General features: G+C 40.1%; 1 protein-coding gene across 2 annotated transcripts in view; it reads right to left on the bottom strand.

Annotated features, from left to right (window-relative positions):
- Nucleotides 1–20,418, bottom strand: part of NEGR1 (neuronal growth regulator 1) — a 598,170-nt gene extending 577,752 nt beyond the window's left edge. For both annotated transcript variants that reach the window (XM_077824070.1, XM_077824072.1), the window contains exon 1: nucleotides 20,243–20,418. In XM_077824070.1, coding sequence (XP_077680196.1) covers nucleotides 20,243–20,418 — 176 coding nt within the window. The remainder of the gene's footprint in view (nucleotides 1–20,242) is intronic.
- Between the last annotated feature and the right edge of the window lie 6,080 nt (nucleotides 20,419–26,498).

Raw genomic sequence — 26,498 nt, 5'->3', positions numbered from 1 at the left:
TTAGCAGATGACACAAAACTACTCAAGATAGTTAAGATCCAGGCAGACTGTGAAGAGCTACAAAAGGAGCTCTCAAAACCGGGTGACTGGGCAACAAAATGGCAGATGAAATTTAAAGTTGATAAATGTAAAGTGATGCACATTGGACAGCATAATCTCAACTATACATATAAAATAATGGGGTCAAAATTAGCTGTTACCACTCAAGAAAAATCTTGGAGTCATTGTGGATAATTCTTTGAAAACATCCACTCAATGTGCAGTCAAAAAAGCAAACAGAATGTTGGGAATCATTAAGAAAGGTATAGATAATAGGACAGAAAATATCATGTTGCCTCTATATAAATCCATAGTATGCCTGTATTTTGAATACTGTGTGCAGATGTGGTCGCCCCATCTCAAAAAAGATATATTGGAATTGGAAAAGGTTCAGAAAAGAGCAACAAAAATTATTAGGGATATGGAATGGCTTCCGTATGAGGAGAGATTAATACGACTGGGACTTTTCAGCTTGGAAAAGAGACGGCTAAGGGGAAATATGATTGAGGTCTATAAAATCATGACTGGTGTAGAGAAAGTAGACAAGGAAGTGTTGTTTATTACTTCTCATAACACAAGAACTAGGGGTCACCAAATGAAATTAATAGGCAGCAGGTATAAAACAAATAAAAGGAAGTATTTCTTCACACAGCACACAGTCAACCTGTGGAACTCCTTGCTGGAGGATGTTGTGAAGGCCAAGGCCATAACAGGGTTTAAAATAGAACTAGATACATTCATGGAGGATAGGTCCCTCAATGGCTATTAGCCAGAATGGGCAGGAATGGTGTCCCTTGCCTCTGTTTGCCAGAAACTCGGAATGAGCTACAGGGGATGGATCACTTGATGAGTAAATGTTCTGTTCATTCCCTCTGTGGCACCTGGTACTGGTCACTGTCAGAAGACAGGATACTGGGCTAGACGGACCTTTGTTCTGACCCAGTAAGGCCATGCTTATGTTCTTATGTCAAGCTCGCTCGCTCTCTTTCACAGTGTTGTTATCTGTTCCATGTACCAACCATACAACAATTTAGGGCCAAACATTATTTCAAAATGGTCAGGAGATCACAATCAGTACTTGGAGGCTAGGGGTTGTGGCAGATTCTATGCCCTGTTCTGCTGCCTTTACACACTGGGGATTTCCCTAGATTGTGGAAATCCCCACTTTAGAGCCAGGCTAGCTAATTCCTACTCTTCTTTCTTGCAGTCCTTAGCTGGAAACAGGAAGGTGGAGTGGCAGGAGTGCACTGTATTCCAGGTATCCTTAGCTAGTACGTAGTTCCTAGGGGACTGTTGGGAGCTGTAGAAAACCAGAGCCACCAGGTTACTCCAGACTGCTGGGGCAGAGATTCAGTGAGTTGTAGCTGGTTGTGATGATGTTTCTCAGCTTCTGCTTCTTGTCTGTCTTGGACTGCCCAGGGGGACTTCAACAGATGCTTCCCTAGGCTGAGACAGAACCTGTTGAGCTCGCATCCTGCTCTATGTGGGGCTCCCACAGCCCAGTAGGGAAGAAAGAAATTGATCAGACAGAGCTACTCTCTCCTCCCTTCTCTGGCGTGGCAACCAGCCAGCAGGTGACCTGCTGAACAGCTGTAGCATAGTTCAGCCTCTCAAATTGTTCCCAGCACACAGTAGTTAGTCTACTACATGGGCTTCAGGAGAAATGGTGGAAAGCCCTTGGAGAGAGAACATCTCCTACCACTTCCCCATAGAGATGAGGCTGATTCAGACACTTTGATCTAAAATTGCAGGGCACAGCTCAGAGAGAACATATTCAGTTCATAATCACATGCACATTACTTCTTAACTGGTCTCAACAGCTGCTGTTCAGAGCTTCAAAATATGCAAATGGCCTTCAAGCCACTAAATGGATACCACTGTATTATAGTATATTTCACGTAGGACATGTTATTTGATAGAAAGGTGATTTGCAATATTAGATTTTATTTCAGTTGTACAGGGACTGACTTCTTAAGTGAAATATCCGATTTGATAGATGATGCAGTTTATGAATGGTAATAGCCTATATTTTAGTGTGAACCATGTCACATTCAACATAAGATGTGTTTATTTCAAGACTATAATGTACAAATCATCAGGAATATAGACTTCAGTGGTTAACATTTTCATTTAAATATGACAGGCATTCACAGCTATGTTTTTTTTTTTTTTAAACAAATGACAATGTAATTATCCCAAAGCTAAGGTTATGCTGGGAGTTCCTGTGTCAAGCTGAACATTTTAATGGGTAGCATCAGAGCCACAGAGGAACAAATAAACATTGAGTGTTAAGCTCCCTGTCAAACTCCTTTTAGATAATTAAAAAATAGTAAATTGACATTTTGCAGTTTGAATACCAAATTGCTGCAGCCATAATTTCTCCGTACGCTACATTATAACTATTTGCTCACACCTAGACTCCCAATAGTACATCTCAGTAGCTGGTAATTGCATTTAATAATTACACTGAGCATACGCTACACATTTTTAAAAGATTTTCACCTTTCAGGCAGAGGAGTGCCCACCAGTTGATAATTAATAACTGTTGAGGGCCCTTCAGGCTAGCATGATATCATCAAGAAATACCACAAAGTCTTGACACAACAGTCATCCAGCTGAATGTCTCAAACAAGACTGCATTTCCCCACACCCCTCATGTAAACTCAATGTACTACAGTGCCAGCTGGCCAGCATGTCTCTTCTTTTTGAAACAGAAGTTGGCTTGTTTTTTTATTTCTTTGATTGATACAGAAGGGGAGGCAGGGAAAAGAGGCAGAGGAAAAAACAGTAGTAAAATTAAAGCCTTATGAATTACTGTAATATAGACAACTTCTTCAGTAAATACAGAAGACTGATGAACATTTGGATTAATCACTTACCATTCTGGACATTAACTGTTAGAAGTAAAGGCTTTCTCACTCCCCAGATTAAACATGAAACCCCCAATATTCATGTTCCCTACATCCAATCCAAACTTCAACACTAAGACTAAATCTATGGTGAACAAAATCCACATATCATCAGAACTATTTTACCTGGGCACTTTGATGATGTTGTTTCACTGACTAGCTCATATTTTTAGTGCTGTCTCCCAGCCTTCTGACAGATTAAAGACCTTCAAAATAGACATTATCTAAGGTTACTCTATGGTTTTGTCTCTGAGAAATATTGCACCAGTTTAACTCAACTGTTTTTAAATATATCTAGTTCAGCGGTTCCCAAACTTGTTCCGCCGCTTGTGCAGGGAAAGCCCCTGGCAGGCCGGGCCAGTTTATTTACCTGCCGCGTCCGCAGGTTCAGCCGATCGCAGCTCCCATTGGCCTGGAGCAGTGAACTGTGGCCATTGGGAGCCGTGATCAGCCGAACCTGCGGACGCAGCAGGTAAACAAACCTGCCCGCCCTGCCAGGGGCTTTCCCTGCACAAGCGGCGGAACAAGTCTGGGAACCACTGATCTAGTTAAATTGATTCCAACCCATTCTATAGATAAGAATATAAAAAGGCCACCGGAGCATGGGTCAGCCCAATGGTCCATCTAGTATTCTGTGTTCAGAATTCAGTATTCTGTGTTCCAACAGTGGCCAGCACCAGATGTTTCAAAGGGAATGAACAGAACGGGGCAGTTATAAATTGATCCATCCCTTGTCATCCAGCCCCAGCTTCTGGCAGTTTTAGGGACATCCAGAGCATGGGGTTGTGTCCTGCTAATAGCCACTGATGGACTATCTTCCATGAACTTATCTAATTCTTTATGAACTTAGTTGTAATTTTGTCTTTCACAACATCTGCTGGCAATGAGTTCCAGAAATTGACTGTGCATTGTGTGAAAAAGTACTTCCATATGTTTGTTTTAAAACTGCTGCCTATTAATTTCATTGGGTGACCCCTAGTTCTAGTGTTATGTAAAGGGGAAAACAACACTTCCTTATTCACTTTCTCCACACAAATCATGATGTTATAGACCTCCATCATATCCCCCTTACTTATCTCTTTTCTAAGATGAACAGTCTCAGTCTTTTTAATCTCTCCTTATATAGGAGAAGTTCCTTACCCTAGTCATTTTTTTGCCCTTCTCTGTACGTTTTCCAATTTTAATACATCATTTTTGAGATGGGGAAAAGCAGTGTTGACCCTTCCCCAACATATCATGCTAATCTATGTATCTGATCATTCTGTTCTTTATGATAGGTACCAGACAAATGGATTGAAACTAAGTTAGGTATATTAGTCTGTAATTGCCAGGATTGCCTCTGGAGCTTTTTTTTTTTTTTTTTTAAATCAGTGTTACATTAGCTCTCCTCCAGTCATCTGGTACCAAGGCTAATTTAAGTGATAGGTTACATACCACAGTTAGTAGTTCTGCAATTTCAGATCATAGTTTCTTCAGAATGGGTGAATATTATCTGGTCCTGGTGACTTATTACTGTTAATTTTATCAATTTGTTCTGAAACCTCCCTCTATTGACATAAGAGCAGCCATACTAGGTCAGACCAAGGGTCCGTCTAGCCTAGTATCCTGTCTTCTGACAGTGGCCAATACCAGGTACCCCAGACGGAATGCACAGAACAGGTAATCAAGTGATTCCCATTCCCAGCTTCTGAAAAACAGAGGCCAGGGACACCATCCCATTGGCTCCTCAATCTGGGATGGTATAGTCCTTATTTGTTCAATTTACTGACAGAAGCTTAAGCAAGCGTGTGACCGGGGTCCTAGTGGGGAGCCAGCTGTGGTCACTCAATTAGGGTGAACTGCAAAGAATGGGGAAGACAATCCCTATCAATCTGGTGGATATTCCAATACTTAGATTCACCAGACCAGCATAAAACAGCTTCTTTTATTATCGTAATGGTTACTCAGAAGTCCAAACAACACAGTTCCCTTAAAGTGATCCAACCTCAGGTCTCCATCCAGGTACCCATGTCAAATATGGTGAAAATTTCTGTAAACCTAATTTCATCATTTAAAAGAAAAGGTTCTACCAATCCCAAAGGATCGGACACATTACCTCCCAGGTTAATAATTGTTTCAGATATTACCCAAATACATGCCACAGCCAATTCTTATTAACTAAACTAAAATTTATTAAACAATGAGAGAGAGACAGAGAGAGAGAGAGAGAATAGTTAAAATATCAATATACGTACAAACATGAGTTCAATTCATTGAGGTGCAGATTCACAGCAGAGATAGTGAGCTTCGTAGTTGCAAAGAGTAACTCTAGAATTCAGTTCATAGGTGATAGTCCAATGTCCAAATCTCATATGCAGGGCGTATCAGCATAACTGGGACCTCAGTCTTGTGACTCAAACTTCCCCTGATGAAGTCTAAGCAGATCTGAGATGACAGAATCAGGACCCAAAGATCTTTTATACAATTTCATGTCTTTTGACAAGTTGGAATTCCTCAGGGAACACAAGGTAGTTAGAATGACTTTGAAGGAGGTCCATCACTGGTGCTTAGCTATAGTCATAATGTGACTTGCTTGTTCCTCCACCATTCACAGTACTTTTCAAAGAGAGATGGATACTGAGATATCCCGTGTTTACAATTCATTTACATTACAGGATGTTCTTTTGGCCTCTGAATTATCAGACTACAGCATATACAGGGACTGTCCATTACATTGTCCACCCTACTCATACATATGTAAATACAGAAAAATACAAACATTATCTCCCTACATGTCTTTTGAGGGTTACTTATTTTCCAGGATGTTTAACCCCTTCTAGCCATGCATCACAAAGTGTTACTCCAATGTAAGTGTGGTTTGCATTGGTTTAACTAGGTTGATTTTAAAATAGATTTAGCTAAACCAGTGAAACTTTTCTTGTATAGACAAGGCCTAAGGGAACATGTACCACTTCTTTAGAACAGGGTAGGAAGCCAGGCAAGTGGGAGCGAAGGTTCTTGGGAAATCGCTACAGTAAAGCAGAAAGAGAGGGAGAGAGTAGGAATAGGGAGATTACTGTTTCACTTATTCTAATGATGTTCCTTGTTCAGTATTAATAGAAAGTGACATCTTCTGTGATTCTTTCGCATTGCCACAAGCAAGCCATCACTATCACAGCTACTGCCACCAGAATTAGCTTCCCCCATGTAATGTACAAATGCTGTTTAAAAATGACTAACAACTTTCTAGAACATGCACTGAAGATGCAACTGGTGATGCGTGTCAATTGATTCAAGTTAGAAAAGTATTTTAATTTACCTCTTTGCAGAAATTATCAACTTCTACATAAAATTAACAGCTTTGGCATAAAAGCAAGCACTTTAATTCTAAAAATAATTATTATGGACTTCCAAACCCTGACACGGCTTTTGTATTTCACCAAATTTAACAAAGAAATATGAAAAAAATGAAGTATAAAAAGAGCTCTGAGTTAGAACAGCATCTTGGTGATCTAATATTTCCTAAATGTGTCCAAATTATTCCTAGTAATGCTCATGTGTACTCATTTTTATAATATCGACCATAGTCCACTGAGGAATACTGTAAAAGTTACTAAAGTCACGTCAGACCACTAGATGAAGAACCATCAACTTAACAGTGATTGTCTAAAGTTTGTTTACATTACATTATTTGATTTTCACTGCCCTAACGTGGTTTTCATTCTTCATTATTCAAGGAAGTAAAAGCATAAGTCGAGTAGGAGACCAAATATTTTGTGTAGCCAGTTGTTTCATTTAATCATTTAATAGAGGATTTATGTTTGTGGTTAAGTATAATCAATGCATGATGGATTGGTTTCAGTAGGATCGGATCATAGTAGTATAAATGCTGATGAGCATTTATGAATGATGTGTGTGTATTAGGTATATACACACAAGCAAAGTAAGGCTGTAATGCAAGGCCAAGAGGCTGAGGTCTGTAAGATTTCAACTTAGCCGTACTAGGCCTTAGGCCTAAGGGTGGTTGACATAAATATGTGACCTAGGAATAACCCTGTATCAGTAAATTACAAGATTACTGTAAAGAATATGCCAGTGGATGCTGTTTGGGAAAATATACCACAATGTATCTGTCTAGACCACAAGACCCCTGATTGTACCATCATAGATGGACAGCGAGAATAAAAATTAACGAGGAGTCCTTGTGGCACCTTGCGGCTTATGCCCAAATAAATTTGTTAGTCTCTAAGGTGCCACAAGGACTCCTCGTTATATTTGCTGATACAGACTAACATGGCTACCACTCTGAAACCTGTCACCATGCAAGTGAGAATAAAGGGAACTAAGAGGACAGCCAAAGAGAAATGGGGCACCATAGATCAGTGAGGGATGGAAGTATGGATAAGGAAAAAGGGGTTGGAACCCTTATGCATATGTATGATACTTTGTGGGTATAAACATGACCCAGAATAAAAGGTGTTGGCACACCTGTGCGTGGAGGGAAGAAACCCACAGGGAGATGCCAGGATGACATTTATAACAATGATTAGCACTCCAGAGTCCCTCAGCAGGAGATGGGTGATATGCCGGTTATAGTAAAGTGTTTAGTCCCATCTAGCTGTTATTATATTTTACTATTTGAGAGACTGTTTATCCATTTAGAGAATTTTTTAATAAGGAACTTGTAATAAACTGGAATTGTTTCTCATGTGCTCCTAGGGTCTCTAAATACTACTAACATTCCTGATGCTGTAGCCCTCAGGAGACTGAATCATTAACCAGTGCAGTCTAAGATTAATCAGTAGTCAATGCACTCATCCATAAATATAGCTACATTTGAAACATTTAGATAATTCAAATGACAGAAACTGAAGAATAGCACCGATTGATATTTCTTTAAAAGTTTAAATTCATTGTGGACAAAGGATGTTCTCCCTTGGAATTATTACTTCAAACGTCAAATATCATACAGAATAACGAACAAGAAGGGTTTCAGAGTAGCAGCCGTGTTAGTCTGTATCCGTAAAAAGAACAGAAGTACTTGTGGCACCTTAGAGACTAACACATTTATTAGAGCATAAGCTTTCATGAGCTGTTACCTGTCAGTCAAGTATCAGGTGGACAAATTGGGAGCCCAGGGGGAAGTTAAGGACACTTGTTCAATGACTGATAGAAAAAACAAAGATACATTTCGTATTGCCTTGAACATGTGGCTATATTTAGAGAGAGAGAAGGTGTATGAGGTAATATCTTTTATCTGACGAGAGACATTGTGTAAGTGCAAGAGCTCGTCTTTCACCAACAGAAGTTGGTCCAATAAAAGATATGACCTCCTTATCTTTCTAATATCCTGGGACTAAAACAGCTACCATAATGCTATATTTACATGGCTATAAATGGTTTATGGCAAAACAAGCCCTAATATATGCTGAACTACTTTAAACTGGCCACTGAAACAACTGCTGGGGGTAGCTGCCACAGATGCTTCCCCCCCAGAATCTAGCCATCATCTCTTCCTCTGTTTAATCAGTGAGGCCCTGGCCCTGCACCAGTAAGGTCAAAGGGAGCTTTGCAATTAACTTTAGTGAGCTTATGTTTGAACTTTTAGCTTTTACTTGTTCATTCATATATTGACTGCCTCTTTCTTTCCAGAATGGTGAAAACTGTTTTCCGTGTGCAAGTTCCAGCTAACCACATTAAGTCTGCATTGGCAGAAAAGGTGTCTGATAGATTCCCTGGGCCATAGTACTGCAAGCCTACGGACACCCCATCCCCTACAAATAAGAAACTGCAACTTTCCGCAGCTGTTCTGAAAGAACGACTCCCTCGGTTAGTCAGTCTCTCTTACAGCTGTTTCCTGTTTCTGCCTCCCACTAGCTTTCTCCAGCACCCTAAAAACAAAAACTCCTTCCAGTTCTGCACACACTTCTGCATCACCCCCCCAGACACCATACAGATCAGAAACTAGCTTTTTCAGGATAGTGGGACTGTCTTCTAAAGAAATGTATCCCCTGATAAGAGAACATCCAAACCAAGGCTGATGTCCAGATTGGTCTATAAAACATGTGACATGACAAAATTATTAATCGTTCCCAAGAAGTTAAAGACCAGAGGCCTTGTTCTTTTATGAATGTAACTCCACTTACATTCATCTGAGAGGAAAATGAGTCCCCAGTACAATAGCCAACTAAGAAGAAAGTCTTCATTCTCAGTATCTATTATAAATATAAAGTGCATTCTACTTTGACAATAGTTTAAACAATAAAATATGCGCTTTCCACGTACATAGTGAAAGATCAGTAAAAATACAATGGTAAAATAGATTACATACGACATGGATGTTTTCTCAAGGGAATAAATTATTTTGCATATTGTTGACTATATAATGAGATTACTTTTATGTAAATTTAACTACTACATCATAGATGTTATACTAAATCAGACAGCTCTTATTCCTATATGTTTATTTATTCAAATATTGAAACATCCCAGAATATTGTACACAAATACATTATATATTTACTTTGTATTTGCATAAAACTATTGGCAATTTCTGCAAGGGATATTGTATGTTAGATTTTTCCTAGACAAAACTGTTACTACTAACAGCTGGATATTCTTTGTTTTAATTATGCATGACTAATGATAGCTGTTTGCCTGTTTGACCATCAGATCATATGCTGTTGCCAAGGGAAAATCTTTTTTGAGAGAGATTGACTGTTTTTCCTCTTATAAAGGAAAACATGTTCTTGTTATCTTTTTATTTCTAACTCAGCTTTGCAGCTTCAAAAACCAAACTGTATCCAGTTATGATGCCATACATCTGAAACATTGGCCACATAGGATATGTGACATATCCCCAAAATTTATCTCTCCAAGCTAAATATATAGGAGATGAAAATGCAACAGCTTCATTAACAATTAAACCCTGCCTAATTGCATATCTTATTTGTTGTGGTGTATACACAGAACTTGTTAATGGGCAGTGCTCACTATCACAGAAAGCTCTCTCTTTACCAGGTGAACAACTGAAAATAGCCTACCACCCCAATCAAGAGTATAGGTCCTGTCAAATACAGCTGCCTGCCACACAGGTACTTTTTCTCCATATGCTGTAAATAAATATGAGACACATGTTAAGGCAAGACCTTTTTGAGAATTTTAAAGTGATGTTTAAACATTTTATCTGGACTATTTTACGTATACCTCCTCACGTAAATCCAGGTGCCTCAATTAATTTTGCCTGTTCTGAGGACTCAGTTGTAAATTTTTGTAGGAAATTAAACTTTTGCCAAGAGGATGAGGAAACATTTTTCTGCTTGGTTGATTCTTAACGAGCGGCAGCTACCCAGGGTTCTGCACTGTTCGATTAACAGGCAGAGAGCCGGTGTGTGACTGTCTCAAGTGTTCAAAAGATCAACTCATGCAGATGGCCACATTCTTGAGTTGATGTTTGGAGTGGGATTGGAGGAATGGAAATTTTGCCTCTGTGATGAGTTATCTCCTGTGGTTTAAAGGAGGGTTTGCCTTTCCAGTCAGGATAAAGAACTTGTTTTGAGGGTCTATTCTCAAAGGCTAATAGAATCAGAGTTTTTAAGAGAACTATGAAGAACTTCTCTGTACTTTCAACAGGCTACCATTAATGGCTTAGTATAGGACTGTGTAACAATATTTTGTTCTCTATTCTCTTCTAGAGCCAAGAGCATTCTGTTTGCCAACTTTATCTTTTCAAGTCATCTTGGTTTACAGATTAAGCAAGAGGAAATATGACTAGAGAGCCATTGGTGGAAGTCTTTATGTGAATCTGGTCAATTGTGTCATATTTTTTTTTAATCTTAATTATGTGATGGCTAAGCAGGAGACAAATATGAAGGTTATCAGCAAAATTTCAGTCAATGGATGTGTCTCCAATTGTGGACATCTTGATTAATCCAGGCTCTCTTCTCTTGATTGCTAATTTAAATCCCACCAGTTGTGTGCACATCTTAAAGTATTTTTCTGAAAAAAATCATTCAGATTCAGGCCAAACTATCTCCTCCTTCAACTGTTGAAGAGTAATCTCTCAAGGGAACAAATGCAAGGTCTTCACTGTTTGAGTTATGGCATGCATTGATCCCTGAGTTGGAGGCTGGAAGCAGGACATGCCCCTCTTGGCTGCGACAATCAGTGGCTTTAATTATTGGTGAAGGTGGTCAGTGCACCTATTCAGGAGGGCAGAATGCCATCTTTGAAAGGAAATGGTCAACTCAAGATTAAAATATTGTAATCTACTCTACATAGTTACATCTTAAATCTACCACTGGGATGTACTGTAAACTATTTGGCCACGTAGAGACTAACCCTGGGACATCCCTTGTACTCCATTCAAGGCTCAGAATCATGGGGCTCCAGGAGTCCCTGTGTAGGAAGATTTGGCACACTCTGCCTAGTGGCAGGTTTCCACAGCTCACTGTATATGTGAATTGTTGGTGTGCTAGAGGTGTGGCCAAGGTATCCATGTAATGTATGGATCCACTGAATCACATCCCTGTTGGGAGTGAAAGCAGCAGGCCAATCCAATACTCTTCTCCATAGCCAGTAATGGAGGCCATGGCCCAGATGGACAAATAGCCTGAATCCCTGGAATTGATTCTTCCATCTCCTATTCTCCAAGGTTTGGGTTATAGTCCACTCTTGTGCACAATGACAAGAAGAAAGTAATTACAAATGTTAAAGCCCTTTCTTTTGGATATAAAACAGCATGTCTTAAATGGATCAAATTCCACCATTTATGTCTTACTGATTCCTTAATCTGTGATAAAATTTAGAGGAACTATCTGAAACATTTATGATAGCTACAGTAAATAATTGTGGAGCAAATTAAGAATAGTTTAACTACTTGTACAATTTTCAAGTGCCATAAGGTGCTCATCTGATAATTGGCAGAGATTTGGAATGTGAAAACTCACTTAAGCAATCTCTTAGTTTTACAAATCTAACTATGGCAAAGTGCATTTATATTTTCTGAAAGATCTGAGAAAAGATGCAAGCAGCAGATTAATGTATGAGCCTAAAATGTACAAGGATACCAAATAGGGGCACAGAAGTCAAGCAAATTCCCTATTAATAAATGTGAAGCAACTAGGAAAGATAAAATAGCAAAGAATTTAAATATATACAGCAGCTGTGTGGACATGCATCGAGGGGACTCTAATGATAATACATGTAATCTCAGCTAAAATATGCTAGGCCAGTTATTTAGAGGCATATTCTGCTATCAAAACTCTCATTTTCTTCACTAGGAATTCAGCATTTGGAATGATGGTGGACTAATGACGTTGGTGGATATGTCAGGGGCTCCTTTGCTGAACACTACCAGATTTATAGGCCAGTTTCTTTTTGGAAAACAAACTGGTGCCAGAGATCAAAATTCTCAAAAGTCATTAAGTGACTTGGGAACCTAGTCTCATTGACTATCAATAGGATTTAGAGTCCTATGAAGATTACACACCTTTTTAAATTTTTATCTAAAATCTTAGGATGTTTCCTAGTGAAAAATTTACATTATATACACAGTACCTTCAGCAAAGATGGTGAGAACAGCAGCGAGACTACATATATTAATGTGCCCCCCATACTTTTCTGTAGTCAGAAAAACAGCTCCCTCTTGAATAATCCTTGGTGTCTGTCATATGACATGACTGTCCTCTGCAATATCACCTCAGCCCAAAGTCACAAGGCACAACCACCTGGAGACTATTATTGCAAACACTGAGATGAGCTAATACAGATTTGGGCTAGGTGTTAACTCTCAACTCCTCAGCCAGGTTAGACCATAACTGACATCTACTTGAGTTAGCTTCTCTACAAATCTCCATTCAGACGAAAGAATGCCTAACCCACATGACAACCTTTAACAACTGCCTATTTGTGGTGGTTGCAGCCAGCTGTTTTGCAGTCCATTGGGCAAAGCTCACCAGCTACATCTACACCAGGATTTTTCAGACTCATAATTCCTAGGGAGGTACAACTCCTCCAGTGTTAGCACTGGTAGGAATTGCAATATAGACAAGGTTCATGCATTTTTAACCATTTTCCTGTATAACCATGGTAAAACACACACCTGAGTCCACTTAAACATCATCTGTGTTATAGCTTCCACCAATGCTCCTTCCAATGAAGCTGGAATCATGCATCTAAAAATTCTTAGTTTAGACAAGAACCCTATGTTTAACTCTCTGCTTGGAAAGCATCAAGTTATTTTATAGTACTCCAACAATTTAACAACATGAATTTCATTACAAGTTTTCCCACATTGGTATAAAGGAAAACAAACACTTCTACCTACTTTCTAAAATAGGGTGATTTGTAAATTTCATTCTCTCATTACATTGAAAAGGATCCACTTCTGGATTTGAAAAAGAAAAGAGGAGAAAATTATCTTTACTTTTTCTAACCCCTGACATAAGTGTACAAAAGTAGGTCTAATATTTTTGGCTATTACAGGTTTAGATTTTAGATAATAAGAAAAGAAAAACTGAATGGCACTTTAAACTTGTTTGAAAGTAAATAAGTTATTTGGAGCAAATTTTGCCCTAACTCACATTGGTGTAAATCCAGGATAGTTGCCCTGAAGTAAAAATCTGGGTTTAAATTTACATCAGAACAGCATAATTGGGCCCTTTTGTTGTTTCTATTAATGAACTAATAAGAAAGATCAGGTCTGAAGAAATATATTGTCATCCAAATAAGGATGGTCACAACTAGACTTTGAGTTACATATCTGTAGGTGGTCATACTCATACATGTAGATATTTTAAAGCGATTATATTTGCAATGTCCAGCAATGGGCAATTTAAGGACTCTTCTTTCCAAAATGTATAAGACTTTCTGCGACATGTAAAATCTAGAAGGCCACATACATAATCCAGCTGCACACTAGGCTATTGTGGTCAGGTGCATAAAAGAGTAAAATCCTCTCTCCGTTTTTTCCCCGAAGTGATATCAGCAGGGCAGTAAGTCCAGTAGAATGATCTTTGGCTACAATACGCAACATTCACCCTCCAGTAGTTCCTAGAGCTGCACCCAGCAGTTTTATTGGCAGGAAGCAGGTACAGCAACAAGGAGACTAGTAGAGGGAGGCTCTGACAGTAACAAATACATAAGAAAGAGTCATTTGATTGTTGGAGAAATAGAGGCAAAAAATATTCAAGGCAGCTCTCCATCTTCATTGTAATCTCAGTTTAGTCTTAATTTGTCCCTTCCCAAAGCATGTGGTTTCTAAAATTGCAGTTTCTGTTATTAAGATGTTGCAGACATATTCCAAACCTTTGCTGCTCAATTCTTTTTACAATGGCTTTAAAAGAGTCATTAGATAAATACAATTTGCATATATTTCTAAACGAATCATGATTGTTTGCAGTATTTTTAGCAATTTAAAAAATTTGGACAACACTCTTCTCTCATGCAATGCTCAGTCCTGGGATGCTTGTATCAAAGTCTTGCTGACTTCATCAATGGGAGCAGTGCACAAACGTTGCAGGGTAGAATTCGTCCCTCCGGAATGAGGTGGCTTTTCTTTGTAAATGACATCATACTAAATCATTAGAAGTTATCTTGAATTATTACAGGAGGGAGTAATAGCAATACTATTTTAATCTTTTTTTTAAAAATCATCTTCCTTTTCAATTAGACTTGGATAAAAATAGTGGTCCAGTGAGTCTTTGTTTGGGTGCAAGGGTCTGTCTGTGTGCGGCAGGATTACAGACAATCTTTGGGGGGAAAAAAACAGAGCCAGATTTAAAGTATGTAGATATTAGGCATCACTCCCTCCTGCTCAGACATGATACCTACTGAAGTTAAAGGGGGCTTGCTCTGAGTAAGGAACTCTTAAGATTTTTGAACCAAAAAGTCCTATTAGCCAACAAACAAAACCTCTTAAATTGGAGAATTGGTCTGAAATCAACAAGAAGAAATTCAATAAAGACAAGTGCAAGGTACTACACTTAGGAAGAAAAAAAATTGAATGAACAATTGCAAAATGGGGAACAACTGAATAGGAAGTAATACTGCTAGAAAAGATCTGGGAATTATAGTGGATCACAGATTGAACAAATCAACAATGTGATGCAGTTGTGAAAAGGCAAATATTCTGGCTTTTTTTTTAAAAAAAAACACAGCGGTGTCATATGTCAGACATGGGAGATAATTGTCCTGCTATACTCAACGCTGGTCAGGCTTCAGTTGGAGTACCACTCTTCAGATCTGGGCACCACACTTTCAGAGAGATGTGGACAAACTGGAGAGAGTCCAAAGGAGAGTAACAGAAAAGATAAAAGCTTCAGAAAACCTGACTTATGAGGAGACGTTAAAAATCTGGGTATGTTTAGTCCTGAGAAAAGGTGACCTGGGGGGGACCAGATAAGTCTTCAAATATGTTAAGAACTGTTAAAAAGAGGACAGCAATCAGTTGTTCTCCATGCCACTGTTAAGAAACAATCAGCTTAATCTGCAGCAAGGCGGTTTAGGTTAGATATTAGGAAAACCTTTCTAGCTATAAGAAGAGTTAAGCACTAGAATAGGCTTCCAAGGGAAGTTGTGGAATGCCAACCACTGGAGATTTTCAAGAACAGGTTAGACAAATGCCTCTCAGGGATGGTCTAGGTATTCTTGGTTATACCTCAGAGTAGGGGGTTGAACTAAATGACCTCTTGAGGTCCCTTCTAACCTTACATTAGAATAATTCAGGTTGTTTGACCTCAGATACTTTGTTTCAGGGTGTTTTTAAAGGGTACACTCACAGAGGAGAAAGTAGTGCCTTCCTTACAACTTTTAACCCAGTGTGGAAGACCCAGGTTCAATTCTCCCCTCTGCCTAATATCCTGAATAAGTATTGGGCCAGAGAGGAAAAACTCCATAATCTGGTGGTAGGAGCACTCGCCTGTGATGCCAGAGTCTGAAGTTCAAGTCCCTGTTCCTATGAATAGTTATTTATACAAAATAGAATAGCTTCAACAAGAGAGACTGAGAGCAACTCTGCCCAGCACTCAGCTATCACGAGGTGGAGAAGAGAACCAAGTTCAAGTGTGTCCCCCCCCCCCCATTGAATAGTAAGACTGCATTTTCTAGCAAAAAGCCACCCATGCATAAATAAAGCTATTTATGTGAAAAAATTTCACCTAGCTCTAGATCCAATCAGGATTGGGCCTAGCCATATTGTGCTAGGTGCTGTAGGAACAGAGGAATACAAAATCCCAACCTCAAAAATCTTAAAATCAATGCAATTACAAAATGAAAGAGGTCTACCTGTGGGAGCATGTAACTCACCCCGTCAGTTCAGGATTGTTCCCCATGGTATGTTTGTCTAATGCTTTGTTTCATGGCATTCCATTAGCATTAGAAAAACATTACAAACCTGTGCTTGTTGTTCTTTAATACGCCTCCACACTTGTAAAATGAAATGACAAACTAGTTATTTTACTTATGATACTTAGTGGTATTCTTCATCTTTAAATCTCCACGCACTTAAAACATTTATTTTGCATTTTTCAGATGAGGAAACTTAGAAGCAGAAAGGTCCAGAACGAATTCATAGCAGTTCACAGAATCTGGTACCCACCCTATCGATTGAAATATGTCACCTGCTTACTACAATAGGACACCCTAAATAGTATTTTCAGCTCCTAGGGATAGCTTTGTAACAACAGTGAAGGGCAAAATTCTGCCCCCAGTTACTCAGGTGCAACTCCATTTGCTTTAGTGGGAAAGCACACATGTAAACTGAATGCAGAATCTATTCCTAGCTCTCATGTGCAATTAAGTTAAATGGCACAGGCAAAATCACTTAAAAATGTTATAATCTTGAAAACCTGAACAAGAGTGTATTCAGAGCAAGAGTATTAAAAATGCTTTGACTCTCAGATAATCAAGACACCTGTAAATCAAATGAATTAGCATAATCTCTCTCATCACCTAGTAAAATGCTGACTCAAAAAGTAAGGAGAATGACTTGTAGAGTCTAACTCCTTTAAAAGGCTTTTTATGCTTGACACCAGCAGTCATATTGGCTGTTTTAAATACATTAATTAGAGGCTTTCTGATTTTAACATGCAAAGTACAAAGGTAACTCCCTGGAGATCCCACTCCTGCAAAGGAGGGAATAACGAATGCAGATACAATCAGAGAGCAATCTGACACTAAGTGAGGAGCCAACACACACACCCACACCCCAACCAATGGTCAGCACTAACAGAGCTCCACTACAGAAAAAAAGATGCAACTTGGAATCACACTTATACAGCTACCTTTGAGTACTACAGTGTACATGTATCAAGAAAATCTAAATACCGTGGTCTGGGGGAGCTGGAAGAAGCTCCTTTTTCTTTGCACAAATTAATTACTTCATTGAACAAACTGGACTATGTATTTACAGAGCAATACTGTTTCCAGTGCTAAGACCTAATAAAAAACAAATTCCTTATTTTCATTAATTAAAAAAAGTTTCTGTGTATTTATGATATGAATATCCTCTGGGGAAAATTTCAGGAGGAGCAAAGGTCTACATCAAAAGTCTCATTAAATGCTCTATGCACTCCTTTAGCAATTGGTGCATTGTCCCTCTAAAGTTATCTCATTAACTTGTAATACTGTAAACATCAATCAGCAAGAAACCCTACTAAAGATAAGAAAGATGTGAAAATATGGGTTTCATTAATAAGTCATCTATGTCTTTAAAGGGTGGGAAGAATGCTTTATATTGAGATGGAGGGACTATGAATACCCCATATATTATTTCAGCACAAATTTGCTTTTGGCTTCCAAGTTCTACAGGTAAGTAGTGATGTGTACTCCATCCTTAATCGTATTCTCTTCCAAAACAGATATTCTCTCACTTATGAGATAAAAATGATTGTTTGACCTTAAAACTCCAATTTCATTTATGTAATCCATCCAGCTGCATAGGTACTGAGTTGCGAACTCACAATTTTAGGCCTCACAGAGTTTAATATACTGTAGTGCTACACTCTAGCTGTAAGCCACCAACAGATAACCCTTAGAGTCACACAAATATTTGTATTAATTTTTATTTTTTAATCTTGGATTTTTTTTTATTTTCTAGAACCACCAATGACACTCAGTATTTGTTTGAGTTCTGTCCTGAGCTAGGAACTGCAACTCCTCAACTCTTGTTCACTGCAACCTTTAAATCTGAAACTCTGAAAATAAAGATAGGAAATGTAACAGCAAAATATGTCTGTCGACAAAAATAGAGAAACCAAAGCAAGTGAATTCATGGTTTTAGAATGCTCTAGGAGTCTAACTACAGTATATTCCTATAAATAAAAAAATCTGTCAATTGCACTGCATAGACTCTGGTTGTATTCTCAGAAGATACTACATCAGAACACTCAAGGAAATCTTATGCAATATTTTCCAAGAAAAATCTATGAAAGCTGTATCTGGCTAAGTCACTTTTTAATCTGGAAGCCTAAATCAGTCACTTCAAAAAGGAAAATAAAATGGTCTATAACCAAATAGTTTGTGGTTTAAAACTATTCAGATTAAAGTCTAGACTTACAAAACACAAGAAGATTCAGCCTATTCGTATCAAATCTGAAGTACCAAGAAAATGATTTTTTAAATTACTACAAAGTATTGTGACGAAGTAAAATGTATCAAAAAGTTAAATTTGAATGTTTTCAGTTTTAAACTGAAGATTAATGAATTTGAGTCAAATAGAAGGATTCAGCTACATTAGGTACAGTGCACTACTACTGGTAAACAAATTTTGCACCAGCCAGCTGGACTGGAAAAAAATATTGTTACCATATGGAATGCAAGCTTCATTAAGGGATGCAATAACTGAGTTATCATAAGCATGTAGTCTCTTAATGGCATAAAACTAGAACTCGCAGTTGTCATTGTATGATGGTTCTTTTCATGTTAATCATTAGGAAACAAAAAAGCTAAAATCATAGTGGATATACACTTATAATACTGTGCAATCTTTACAACTGAGCAATATACTGGCAAGGAATGTCTGAATACCAGATTCTATAACAGACATTAAAAACCATCAGGTAGAATTTTTATCCAGCACTAGGAATTTCCAAACTTCCATTGACAAACTTACTATTCAAAAGGCAGGTATATATTATTTGCATCCACCTAATGTTTAGTTAAAAGTCTTAGAAATTCTTCTGTAATAAGATGTTTGCTGTCTATAGTTGTCTCAAAACATAAATTCACCGAGTAGGGATTCTGAATTTATAACCCAAGGGCTAATCTATGTCCTTAGACTAGGTTTGGTTAAAATCTAAATATTTAAAGTAGGACATGATTTCCACCACAGATCAGGATTTAAGAGTTTCCTAATATAATTACATACCACACCCATAGAATTAAACTACTAATGCACCTGTCATTGGTTATTAAACAAAGACACCCAATGTTAATATTTAAAGATACACATCTGCAAATGTATTTTGAGACCATACAACTTACACATACAGACTTGCACAGTGGATGACAATAAAGCAGTTGTCTGAATAATGTGTGTTCAAACATCTGAGGAGGGCAGTTATGAAGAATTGCTGAGATCTGTACACTGCTGAGTATCACTTTACATTTAAAAAGCAGAATAAGCTTCTGCGAGTATCTCCTTCTGCAATTGCTTCGGTTTAGGGAGGTAACTGGACTATAGCTGATCTCTGATGAGCCATTACATCTTTCAGAGGCTCAGCAAGGAGTGAGAGAAACGAGACTTAGGAAGAAGTAGCAAACTTATTCCAGAGGGAAAAAATTTAAAACAAAACTTCCCAAACTTAACAGAGTAGAAGAGTATACCGCGTAGCAAAGGGAGACCGCTTGAGAACTTCTACTATATCTAGAAATAGGGCTATCGGGGAGGAAGAATAATAGGGACCCGCCTTTTACTTCCACGGAAATACTGGGATGGCTCTGGAAAGGGACAAATGAGAAATACACTTTCCTAGAAGCGGAGGGACTGGCCCTCCTGAATAGGAAGAGTTGGCATGAATGACTGAGCACTAGTTTCAAAGTGGTACCGCCTCTCCCGGACCTCTTACTCTTAACCAGGGCTGCTTGGACTTGGAGCTGTTTTATTTATTTATTCATTTCTTTTTAAAGCAGCCGCCGCCGGAGCGTATTACAAAACGTCCATCTTTCTAATGCTCAGAGTGAAAATAAAACCTCCTCTTCTAAGGGTAGCTAAACCAACGCGCCCGTTAGAAATGCCTGCGGTCGCCCGGCAATGGCTTTGCACAACGCTCTCACTCACTTGCCCAGAGAAGTAAAGAAGAGGCTCGGTTTCCTACCTAAGCACAGCCGTGTCCCCTTTTCTGACCACCAGGTTGTCCACAGCTGCCCCAGGGAAGTCCATACTCTGTCCGGCTGGGAGGCAGGAGGGCAACAAGCAGCACAGGCTGAGGAGCACAGCGGCCAGCCACTGGTTTGAGCAACAAGCGCCCTGCACCAACAGCATCATGTCCATCCCTGCTCCGGGCTGCTCCCGCTCAGCTTCCAGCTCCTCTCAATCCCCAGCCCCCGGTGCGCGTGACGAGCCTTCGCTCCCGCCAGGCAGCCAAGGCACTGGCAGGGTTCTGCCTCGCCTGGGCGCTTTCGGCCGAGTCCGGAACGCGTCTATCCCCGGCTGGCTCGCACACCATCCAGCGAGGAGAGAAGCGCGCTGCAGACTGAGAGCAGGGGAAGAAGCAGCCGCCGCCGCCGCCGCCGCGTCAGGCTCAGCAGCAGCAGACGGCCCCCAGGCTCCGAGCCGGTTGCCATGCAGCCGTTTCCTTAGCAACTTGTCCTGATGACTGGTGATGGAGCTGGGGGGGGGGGGGGGGGGGAGCGAGAAATAGCTAAAAGCAAAGCGGCAGTGGGAGGAGGTGTGCTACAGCCACCGACATGGCAATACGGAAATAAATGGCATGCAATTAAAGGCAGTGATTGCGGAGTGACCTCCGTTTGCAGGCAGGAGGGAGACAGCCGAGTTGGCTAGTCAGCGGCTTTTTAAAACACCAACTAACTCGTTCCAGCTGCAATGCCCTGCACGGCGGCTGGGAGCCACGCCCGACACTGCTGCCCAGGACGGTTCCGACCCAGCGCGGCTGGGAGCGGGGCTTCGCGCGCACGCCTCGCCGGGACCGGGCCAGCAGCCGGACCGCGCGAGCAGGCTCCAGAGCTGGGCTTCTCCCGCCAAGGCTTTACGCGGGCGGGGAGAACTCTGCTCCGGCGCCCCTGGGCTGTGTGTGAAGAGCCCCAAAGCCTCCTCAGGCAGGAGAGGCCCCCCGCCCCCAGTGAACCCAGCTTGGGGGCGGGAAAGGGGGCCCCAGCGCACGAGTGAAGTGGAAGGGGGGCTCGGGAACCCACACCTTAGCCTTCATCTACCGTCCTAGGCAGAGGAGAAGAGTGATGAGGCGCCTAGCTAAATTAGATAAGGGGCTTGCATTGCCCTAGGCTGGAGAGAATGCAAACCCGCCTCTCCCCTCTGAGCTAGGGAGAAAAAGAAACCAACGCCCAGGAAACACGTCGCATCCCCGAGGGACCAGCGACTCCCATCTCCCCGAGGGACAAGTCAAGAAGAAAAGAAAGTTCCCTTAACAATGGGGCACCTCCCCTTAGTGGAATATCCCATCCTCGGAGTATGGGAGAAATCCTCCAATGAGGGTTTCCATTCTTAGAGAAGGAGCACCACTGGTATCAAACAGTTCTGTTGTCCAACCGGACTTGCATTATAGACCTCTCAACCCCTCAGAAAAGTGTCCATTAAATTGTGAAACCTAGCAACTCTTATTCCAAAAGGAAGGGCAGTAAACTGGTAGACAGGTTCAGGAATTTGAAATGCAGTTTATTTCATTGACTCCTGGGATAAAGCTATTTGCCAGTAACTCTTCTTTAAGTCAAGGGTGCACATATATTTAGCCAAAAGTATATGCTTGATCATCAGTGGGAAGTATTAGATTCAAGTCAAACGTTGATACCACATTATGTTTTCAGAAGTCTATTGGGAATTGTATAATTTTAGCCCCAGAACTACTGGGCTAATCCACATCTAGCATAACCACACTTCCTGCTGTCATTCTCCTTGATAATGGTTGTGGCACTGATACATCCTAATGGAATCTTTGAAGGCGATAGTATGATGCATCGAGGTAGTTCTCCCTGGTCTCACCACAAATGTCAATACAAACCTTCAAGACTTTTCATTGTAGTTCTTCCTGAAGTTCTGTTAAGATGCACATTTAGGAAACAAGTCTCCTCGTCCATTTGTAAACTAAAATCCATTTCCATATCCTGTCTCCCAGAACTTTCTATAGCATCTCTGAACATCTGCATGAGCAATTCCTGATAGGATCTCACAACCTCATATCATCTCTGATCCAGCTTTCCTTAAGATTTCATAGGAGGGTTGTCATTTTGCCAAAAGTGTGTAAGCAAAATTTTGCTTTAATATAAATTTTAACACTTCTGCCTTAACAGTTACATATTGGGCCTTCTTCTTTCCCTGAAAGTCTTTGAGATATCCAAAGCAGTAAATCTCTCATTTCTGCCAACTGGCCTAATCTAGACTGTATAATTAGCCATGCCCTTCAATGTTTTGGCCTCAGTTTCCCAGCTCTTTACCAGGGTAGCTAGGGGATTTTCACTTTTGGTGAGAAAGGAGCTTAAAGAGTGGAAAAACAAAACAAAACCATTTACTCCTATAGGAAAATGAAAATAGTAGCCCCTACTACTAGTCTGGCCCTGTTCTATTAATAAACTTTTATAAAATCCACCTCAACACCTGCTCAACTCTTTACGATCATCAGGTTGTGGATGACAGGTCGGTTTTGTCCTGCTGACATGTATTTTCCAATGTAGTTGTTGCATAACTGAACATATAAAATTGGACATCTGATCAGTTATAATCTCTTCAGAAAAGTGATCCAGTATATTTTTGGCTATTTGAGAGGAATGGTATCTCAGTTACTGTTAACAGCATAAGAAGTGTACAGTGCCTTTTCATACCATAGGTTACCTTCTGGCATTCAGGACAGATTTTGAAACATTTAAGTTGCAAAAGGTAATAGAAGCTTGTACAGTAGGCAAGCTCTGTGTGTCCCTTAGGGATAACCCAGGCTAAACGCTGGGGATCTTTTGCTTATGCCTTGAAAACCTTTCCCACGAGTGTCCAAACAGCATAGAGATAGCTTTTCCTTGTTAGGAATTTTTATTCCCTTTCCCTTCATTCTGCTTCCAGTTGCAAACTTGGCAGATGGGAGGAATTCATTTGCGTGTCTACTCTTCTTGTGGGTGTGGAGAGAGGTGAAGAGAAGAGCAATCAAAGTTTTTTGGCCTCTGATGATCCACAATACTTTGTCTAGAATTGATGGGCCTTCTCTGTTAGGCAGGAGGACCTAATACCTTCTGTTGGAAGCCAGCATTTTATATTAATCTATGTCTCTTTCCTGTCTGGTGATTTATACAGTTATGGTAGCTTACAATACAAATGCTCAAATATCTTGCAATACAGGGCACAGGTGTTACAAATGACATTAATACCTGGAGCAATTTACAAATTTTCAATAGAGTCTAAACATTAAGCATGTTTTTTATAACTAATACCTATTTGAACAATACTAACAGGTGAGCCAGACTAATTCCAACTATGTATTTCTCTGCGTTCAATTGAGACATTGAGGCCTTGGCATGAGCTAGCACCTCATTTGCCAGAGCCAAACAGTCCATAAACCTGTGACTTCCAACTCCCCTTCCCTTGGCAGTCTTAATCTCCTTTTCTTTTGTGCTTCACCCTCTTTTATTGCATCCCACTTTTATACGTCTTTTCCAGTTACCGCAAAAGATCCTGGTCTAATTCAATGAAGGGCATTCTTCCTCCCTTCTTGTCTCACAAGCCTCATACCAAGTCATATAGAAGGCTTGGCACCAGGATATAAATGCTACATAACATATAATGCTCACCTTTGTATATTAAGTAGCGGAAATTCTCCAGTCCCTGTATACACAATTTTTTAAAATCATCTTAGATGGTTTAGATCCTTTATGGAGAGCCACCAACTATACACAAGAGAATGTGGGAACATTCTGTACCCAAGAGTTCTCTTACCAGCTGGACTTTCAGTATCACAAAGCATTTCTGGGTGAAATTCTCAAATGGTTGGTTTCAGGCTCCTCCTGGGAGCACAAAATATAAGTTTCCAGAATGTTTGATTTCTGAGTACAACAAGCCCCAGCCTCATTTGATCACAGTAAAAAGTCACATGGAGCTTTCCCTTCTCTTCCACCCTGTATTCAAATATATATATAAATAAATAAAGGCATTTCTTAGCCTCCTGTTGACATCAAGAGAAAGACTATATATATATATATATATAAAAATATATATATATATATACACACACATATACACACACACACACACACACACACACACACCTACCTACCCCCCCTCCCCCCAACCACTTTCCCCTTTGGACAATTCCAGTCCAATATTCTCACCACTCTTGGTGCCTCAAGTTTCAGAGGGATTCTAAACAGTCTCTGGTGACAACAAAACTTGGTATTCTAAATATGTCTCCCGCAGACTTCCCACTTCCGTGCTGTTTTTTTAATAGTCATTCTCACATTGAGGTATGAACATACCTCCCCAGTACAGTCAGGAACTGTTCTCTAATCACCATATTGAGAATTTAATCTTTGTCCCACAGTTTGGCCCACATCCTTGCTAAACTAGTAAGATACACCAGGGTCTAGGTGGGTGCTTTGCCTGTTGGTATGCTCAGACTGCCCAAAACTATTGGCATTGTTTCTTCACTAATATAATCATCTTTACAGGATAGCTATTTCCTCTTCTGTATAATTATTCACCAAATACATGCTCATGGGCTTTTGAAGCCTTCTTTGCCATCTGGGATACTAGATAAACAGCCCATACATCCTGCAGCCATTCACATGATAGTGCCCTGCACTCAAACCTGGTGAAGATTTGTTCATTATTTTCCCTTTCCACTTACTGAAGTAACTTTCTTTAACTTTTTTCCTACCATCCTCTCAGTAGGCTCCCTTTGCCTTTCAAACTGCTCTCCTATCTAGACATGTTGTCTGGAGCCTGATGCTGCTGTATGCCTGGGCCTGGAGGGGAGGAGAGTGTCTAGTATAGTTCTTTTCTTCAGGACTCTAGCAAATCTAGCCAAACCCAGGAATATTTCTCACTCCCTATCTGCAGTCCCAAAATCTCAATCCTTTCTGCTACCAATTCAAGAAATGCTGGACACTTAGAACAGGAGTGGACACCTATTCTGCCAAGGAAATATTTTTCTGAGCAGTCCCCATTCCATTCCAGACCCAGGAGTGGGGTGAATTTGGGCATCCACCTCTAAACCAATGTTTAGAGTCTTCCTTTCCTCCTCTAGAAATAGGAGTTCTTCAATCTCTTGTACCCTTCAGTCATTTATGTTGTCTTGTCTCCAAGTCCCCCACAGAGACATCCCACTCTGACAATCACTTGTGACATGGCCCCAGTGGAGCATCAGAATGCTCCCGTCCACCTCAGAAGTGTACGACAAAAGGTACTCAGTACAGAAGGGTTTATTAAAGCTAATGTGTTTACCACAAAAAACAAGACACAAAAATGATAAGGGAACACATCAGTCCTCAAAATATCAGATTCCATGAGTATCTACTATTTAGCAGTTGCCTGACATCAAAGAGCTATCTTAGAAGGTGAGCCTTTCTGCCTCTAACCACTCTTCCCACGAGTTCTCCCCTTTCCCCCAGATCATATTCAAACAACTGCCTTCCTCACGTGTCTTTCATTTAACTGCAGTTCAGAGAGAGAAGAGTCTGTCTCTCAAGGGCCTCAGGCTCCTCTTTTCCCAGCGTGCTTTGCCATTTGTCATAGCAGTATAGCTCAACCAACTTCAGAAGTAGTTCATTCCTTCCTCTCTGCTGCAGAAATAGCCAACTTTTCACTTTTCCCTGAATTTACCCCTCATATAAGATGGCCCTCCATATCCACCTTCATCCCTTCCCCAAACGGAGTACTCTCATTCATTCTATCACAGGAGAAAAGGGTTGCTCTGACCCATCCTTATCTCAAAGGGCTAGTCTTGGGACCACAGTAACACACAAATGGGGAAAACAGGTCTTACTTTGTTCTTAAGCCATGATTTGCTCCATCCTAAGTCCTCTTTTTATTTCCCACTGATTGCATGCCCTCTCAAACAATATTGAACCAAAGGTCTATTTTCAGTTAGTTACTTTGATCAGGCTCCGGTGTAAGAGAGAGTGGAATTTAGCTGTTGTCATGGGTTTGTGCAATATTGTTATTAGAGCTGGTCAGATAATATCTATTGAATCAAAAATATTAGGAAATGTAAATGAACAAAATATTACCACCATATGGAATGCAAGCTTCATTAAGGGAAACAATAACTGAGCTACCGTAAGCATGTAATCTCTTAATGGCATGAAACTAAGTCATCCAGCACTAATTGTTAGACAAGTTGCCATTCATTGTGGTAAATAAAGGCATTTCTTAGCCTCCTGTTGACATCAAGAGAAAGACTA

The sequence above is a fragment of the Eretmochelys imbricata genome, chromosome 8 (genome assembly GCF_965152235.1).
Source record: "Eretmochelys imbricata isolate rEreImb1 chromosome 8, rEreImb1.hap1, whole genome shotgun sequence".
In the NCBI taxonomy this organism is placed as follows: Eukaryota; Metazoa; Chordata; order Testudines; family Cheloniidae; genus Eretmochelys; species Eretmochelys imbricata.
This window is presented reverse-complemented; position numbering and strand designations above follow the sequence as displayed.